General features: G+C 36.3%; 1 protein-coding gene across 1 annotated transcript; it reads left to right on the forward strand.

Annotated features, from left to right (window-relative positions):
* Window positions 1–2,842: 2,842 nt before the first annotated feature.
* On the forward strand, window positions 2,843–6,308 carry LOC147538834 (NAD(P)-binding Rossmann-fold superfamily protein). Its single transcript, XM_086639350.1, has 5 exons — window positions 2,843–3,166; window positions 3,507–3,849; window positions 4,964–5,232; window positions 5,405–5,601; window positions 5,800–6,308. Exons 1-5 carry the CDS (start codon window positions 2,977–2,979, stop codon window positions 6,247–6,249), a joined length of 1,449 nt encoding a protein of 482 aa, XP_086495476.1. The 5' UTR covers window positions 2,843–2,976; the 3' UTR covers window positions 6,250–6,308.
* The last annotated feature ends 224 nt before the right edge of the window (window positions 6,309–6,532 follow it).

The following is a 6,532-nucleotide window of genomic DNA, read 5'->3' on the forward strand; positions in this document are numbered from 1 at the left end:
ATTTTATTTGGGTTTTGTAAATTGATGGGTTCTTTTCTTGGCTTCATATTTTTTGCTCTTGGGAGCTAAACATACTACAAAAAGTTTTACATGAAAATTTTTGAAATTTTATGGGAACCCAAGACCTTTAGATGGATTACTACTTGCAAATGTTGTCATTTTTCCGAGATATAGAAGATAGGTTAAAAAGAAAAGAGTTCAAATTTATTTCCAAGTCTTTCAAGTTGAAAGGGTTCATTATCCACTTTAGAAATTCTGCCATCCATGAAGCAAGACATTTTTAGTTTATAACCTGAATAACTTATTTCAACAAAAAAAAAATGAAACCTAAATTACTTTGTTTTTTAATAAATCCAGTTTTTTTTTTTGTTGAAAATACGTCATTTCACTTGGATAACAAAAGATTACAATAAGAAATAAGGCAGATTGGAGGATTGCACCTAATATTTACATAATGCCAAGACCTAGGCATCTTCTGCTTTCTAGCCCAGTAGGCAAGTAGGGAAATTGGGTTCATAAGTGTTTTGTTCAAATGACCTCTAAACATTCTAGGCTCTTGAAATTTTACCCTAAACTGCAACTGTGTTTTTTCTTCTTCTTCTTCTCTGTTTGAATACCTACCATCTTCTTCCTATCTTCTTCTTCTAAACAACTGAAACCTTGCAACCATAACCACAACAGAGCTGAGTTCATTTCATTTGAGATTTGATTATCTCTCTATGTTTCTTTTCATTCAACATAGTTTTTCGCCCTCTCTAGGTTTATCAACCATAACCACAACAGAGCTAAGTCCATTTCATTTGAGATTTGATTATCTCTTTATGTTTCCTTTCATTCAACGTAGTTTTTCTCTCTAGGTTTATATATGAATTTGGAAGCCTTAGGTCGTTTGGAAAAAAGCCACTGAACATCCATAACAATACCGTCTTAACTATTTCTAGGTGTTTTTCAACTCCAAACTCTATTTCTCAACTATTTTTGGGTCCAGTGCGAGTCAATTATGTTTGACTTAGGTGACTTTGATTTAATAAGGGGACAACTCTATAAGGATTTAAATATTAGGGTTATTTCTCTAGTGGCCCCCAACTTTGTGACCAGCTTCCCGCCTGCCCCCCTACTTTACGAGAAATACTCATATGACCCCCTTCCGTTATAACACCGTCACTCTCTCTCCTCCATCGTGTTTTCTCTCTCTGCCAAGACCGCTTACTACTCGAACAAGACCGGCCCTATAACCCGACTAGACAATGGTCTAAAGCCCAACTACATTATTTATACCCTAATAATCCCAATTCAAATAACCAAAGATTCCACCTTCTCTGGGATTCGAACCTGGGACCTCTAGGACTTTCTGGAATTTATGTCAACACCTTGGAACCACTTGGGCTACCAACTGTTGACTCAATCTAATTTTAAGTCAACACTTTGTTGCCCACGTGGTTGCTTGTGTTGACATAAATCCAAAATATTGGAGAACTTAGGTTGGATTTCCTTAATGGGTGAAATTAATGGTTATTAAATTGGGGCGGTAATTATAAGGCCCAAAATGGGGAAGTTAAAAAAAATCATGCCCAATACTATATAATAATAAGGAAAAAACTCGATAGATAAAACTACAATTTTACCCTCCAAAATGAAATTTTCCGTCCAAATCAACGTCAAAAAACAATTTTGAACATTTCTGAACAATTCTTGATCTGCTCTCAACAATTTTGTAAATTTCTAAACAAATCTTAGTTTGTCTCAACAATTTGTAAATTTCTGAACAAATTCGTTTTTGCTTAGACATTATTTTGCCAAAATATTTCGCATTTTTTTTCTTTTGCATTTCACATAGACAAACTGACACAAACATTTTGGCTACAACATTTTTCGATTTGTCTTGTGAAAAAAAAATGGTTTCCGCATTTTTTGTTTTGCTTTCGACATAAATATTAAGACTAAAGCATTTTTTTATTTGTCCTTTACAAAAATGAAAATGTTATGCATATTATGCTTTGTATTTAACAAATCCGTTAACGCACAAATAATATTTTGACCAATACATTATATATGTTGTTAAGAACATAATTATATATGACGCCAACATTTTATAATAAGTCGGGACATTATTATAGATATTGTCAACATTTTATAACAACACAATGATATATGTTGTCAACATATAAGGGTAAAAATGGAATTATGAAAAAAATATGTTGTCTTGTTAACAACATAATTACATATGTTGTCAACATTTTGAAAAATGTTCAAAAAATGAGTTTTTTGACATTATTATTTTTGAGCGGGGTTTTTTCCTATTAGGGTATAGATTTTTGGGTTTTTCGCTCATTTATAATACTCCCTCCGTCTCAAATTAAGAGACCCAAACCTAAATTCCTAAAAAATTTTCACATATTTTTTCTTCCACTTGTACCCTCATTTGATGCTCAGATTAGTGAGATTATTCTTTTTGGTTAAATTCAAATTAAATTTCTTTACCAAAAATAAGCAGAAGAAATTTGGATTTTATTAAATGCTCAAATTATTTTCGGTAACAATCCAAATTGTTCATGTCTTTGGATGGTATTTTTACTTCCAAATTGGATGTTATTTTTTTTTCCAAATTAATTAGATTGTTACCGAAAATAAATGTTTGAGGAAAAATGTATAATATAGAGATAAAGGATAATGTTGGAACTTTAATGGATTTTATATGATAAAAGAAGAAATTGGTCTTTTATTTTGAGACAAATAAAAGTGAAAGTTTTTAGACGGAGGGAGTATTAAATTTGGGTTATTAATTGTATCACCCTCATCTAATAATTAACTTAAATAGCAGTCCATATTAAAAAAGGAAATCAATCTAATTTTAAATTCTCAACCACTTGTAGGAATTAGTTTCCTTTAAAGATCGTACCTGCATATAGAGTCAAAGGGGAAGACTTGGTTTTAGAGAGAGAGAGAGCAGTAAGAGAGAGAGAGAGAGAGAGAGAGATGCATCTGAGCGAGAATGAGGGAATAGAGGGAAATACATTTGTAGTGACCGGCGGACTCGGCTTCGTCGGTTCTTGTCTCTGTTCGGAGCTCATTCGGAGAGGAGCTAAGAATGTCCGGACGTTAGATCCCCGTCCTTCCTCTCCTTGGTCTGATAACCTCAACAACATCGGCGTTAACTTCTTCCAAGGTATAAAATAGCCTCCTCAATCCCACCTACCATCAATTTATATTAATACCCTCAATTCATTAGCTTCATTTAGCTGAATTTGATCTTGTTTTGGTTGTTTATAAAGAATTCTTTTCTTGTTTTGTTTCTTGGGTTTTGGCTTGAAACGATTGAATTGAATCAGATGTATCTGAATTTCCCTAGATGTGTGACTTCATTTCATTGCCCTATCATGTTCACAATTACTGATTATACCCACTCAGATCAGATATTATCTCTTATACACAACTTTGGAATCATAAGTAATTAATTACTATCTCGAATCGTATAGGGTTCATTCAATTTATTCGTATATTTACAGGGGATGTAAGTAACAAGAAAGATGTTGAAAAAGCTATACGTGGGGCAGATTGTGTTTTCCACCTTGCTTCATTTGGCATGTCAGGGAAGGAAATGCTCCAAGTAGGGCGTGTTGACAATGTGAATATAAATGGTACCTGCCATGTAATTGATGCGTGTCTCGACTTCGGGGTTAAGAGACTTGTCTATGTTAGCACATATAATGTGGTGTTTGGGGGACAAGAGATAATTAATGGAAATGAAGCGTTGCCTTATTTCCCAATCGATGACCATGCCGATCCATATGGTCGTAGTAAATCCGTGGCTGAACAGTTGGTACTCAAGAACAATGGTCGCATTTCCGGGTAAGTAATCTAGTTTAGAAGATCCCTTGATCACATACGTGGTTCTTTGTGGGAATTGTTTGGTTAAGAACTTGAGATAATATGGAAATATTTGTTTGCTGAATCTTAACTATTATATTTCTTAATCACTGTCTTTAAATGATAATGTGTATTGAAACCTGTTCGAAGATCGACTGGAAGGAGTTAACACACTACTAGAAGTTGCTTGACTAATTAGTAAAAAAAATTCTTTACATATCTCGTTTACATCATTACTACAACACCTTGAAGCGCCTCCGCCCGCACTCCCGTGTCCCGTTGAGAAAATGATGCTCTTGATGTTAATGACGATTCCCGGAACAGATTTTACTAGTCCCTAAAAGTCTTCTCATTACCTTCCAAATTGCCAAAGGTGGAGTTTGAGATATGAAGCAGTTGTTGTAGTCGACTTAGCAAACTTAATAGGATCGAATTAGATTCTACACTGCAATTAGAGGGTTGTCTTGTGTTCTTTGTAAGTTCAACTTAGGATTACCCTCTTTTTGTTACGCCTCACATAATTAAATATTATCTGCACTCTCTTTACTGCCTTTACACGTGGAGTACGTATTAGGAAGGAAATGTCCTCTTTTAAAAGTTAAAACCAAACCGTGTAGCGTTTAGGGTTGCCGCCTATATGAAGATTGAGGCGTTAGTGGGTATCTATTTCAATCAAATCTTTTTGTAAGGGTAGTTTTGGATGTTGTTGCCTCTTTGTTTCTACTCCACATGGATGTCATGACATGATCTGGCGTGAACCCATCTTCATCGGTTGCCCAACCCCTTTTGTCACCCCTGTGATTTGGCTCACTGTCATATATGTGAAACGTTCCCTTGTGCATTAGAATTATGGATCTTGATCTCCTGACCCTGTTACCTCCAATGTAATTGTTGCTATTAGACGATATCTGTATATGAGTCTCAAATGATAAGACCCATTCCATTAAATTTGGGTCCTGGTACGTGATACATGAGTATGCCATGTCTAAGACTAACAAATTCTCTATGTTTTAGCTGTTATTCAAAGTAGCATTTATCCCTTTACTGCTATCACTCATAAGTCTGTTTATGGAGTTGCAATTTCGATTTCTTTTAGGAAGAATGGGAGCAGCCTTTATACTTGTGTGCTGCGTCCTGCTGCAATCTATGGACCGGGTGAAGAGAGGCACCTGCCTAGGATAGTGGCTTTTGCAAAGTTGGGTCTGCTGACATTCAAAATCGGGGCTCCAAGTGTGAAGACAGATTGGGTTTATTTGGATAATCTTGTACTGGCTTTAATCTTGGCAAGCATGGGACTCTTAGACGATATTCCCGGGAAAGAGGGAAATCCTGTTGCCGCTGGCCAGGCATACTTCATATGCGATGGTAATATGATTGTACTAACTACCGTAAATTTTCTACTAAAATTAGTACTGACTACTAGTCATTCAAAGTATCTCCTTCGCGCCACTTTATTTTTCGCTAGTACAACCTTGATACTGGTATTGTGAATGCTTTTAGTGTGTACTAACTCTCTTCTCAAATTGGTTATCTTCAGGATCACCAGTCAACACATTTGAGTTTATACACCCACTACTCAAAAGCCTGGACTACGACTTGCCAAACACTACATTAGATGTTTCACATGCACTTGTCCTGGGACGTGTATTCTGGGTCATCTACACGTTTTTATATCCGTGGTTGAATCGATCATGGCTCCCTCAACCAATGATTCTCCCCAGTGAAGTGCACAAGGTAGGTTTATTTCGAATCTTCCACTTACTTGTGAACATTTATCCCCATGCTTCCTAGGTATTAAACACATACAACTGTTTGCCGTTTTGTGGTGGTGACATGATCAATTATAAGACTTCATGATAGAGATGAATATCATTATTTTGTGTAGTTCGAGTATGTGGTTCTTTTGACATATGTTAAGCTTCTCTCCCACAGGTTGGAGTCACCCATTACTTTTCATACCTTAAAGCAAAGAAGGAGCTCGGATACGTTCCGATGGTGAGTCCCCAAGAGGGCATGTCTGCCACTATCAAGTACTGGAAGGAGAGGAAGAGGAGAAGTTTGGATGGGCCCACCATATTTGTATGGTTATTCTGCGTAGTTGGTATGTTGGCTGTGGGTGCTGCTGCTTTTCTACCGGACATAGGCCCTGTTAGGCCCATAAGGTCTCTCAACCTTTTCTTTTTTCGATCAATGATGGCAATACGGGTCGTTTTCATTTTATCAACAGCAGCACATGTTGGTGAAGCAATTTATGCTTGGTTCTTGGCGAAGAGAGTAGATCCATCGAATGCAAGAGGATGGTTTTGGCAAACATTTGTTCTTGGAATATTTTCGTTGCGTTTCTTGTTGAAAAGAGCCAAGGAAGTGGGGAGTTCTTCCTGAAACTAGAATGTGATTACCAGAAATAGCAACACCTAATGAGATTCTTGGTACTTGCATTATTTTAGCATTTGGGTTGACCACAAATCTGGATATAATTTTTTTTTTTTTTGTTGTCAACCGTTGGTAGCCCAAGTGGTTCCAAGGTGTTGACATAAACTTCAGAAATCCCAGGAGGTTCCAGGTTCGAATCCCAGAGAAGGTGGAATCTTTGGTTATTTGAATTGTGATTATGTAGGTATTAATAAAGTTGTTGGGCTTCAGGTCATTGTCTTTGTTAGGCTAT

This window comes from Eschscholzia californica, unplaced genomic scaffold (genome assembly GCF_041429995.1).
Source record: "Eschscholzia californica isolate CP2 unplaced genomic scaffold, dmEscCali1.0.p SCAF_5, whole genome shotgun sequence".
NCBI lineage: Eukaryota > Viridiplantae > Streptophyta > Magnoliopsida > Ranunculales > Papaveraceae > Eschscholzia > Eschscholzia californica.

Coding starts and splice junctions, on each gene's coding strand:
- LOC147538834 (XM_086639350.1), top strand. CDS start 2,977: ATGCATCTGAGCGAGAATGAGGGAATAGAGGGAAATACATTTGTAGTG. Junction 3,167..3,506: donor CGGCGTTAACTTCTTCCAAG/GTATAAAATAGC, acceptor GTATATTTACAG/GGGATGTAAGTAACAAGAAA. Junction 5,602..5,799: donor TCCCCAGTGAAGTGCACAAG/GTAGGTTTATTT, acceptor TCTCTCCCACAG/GTTGGAGTCACCCATTACTT.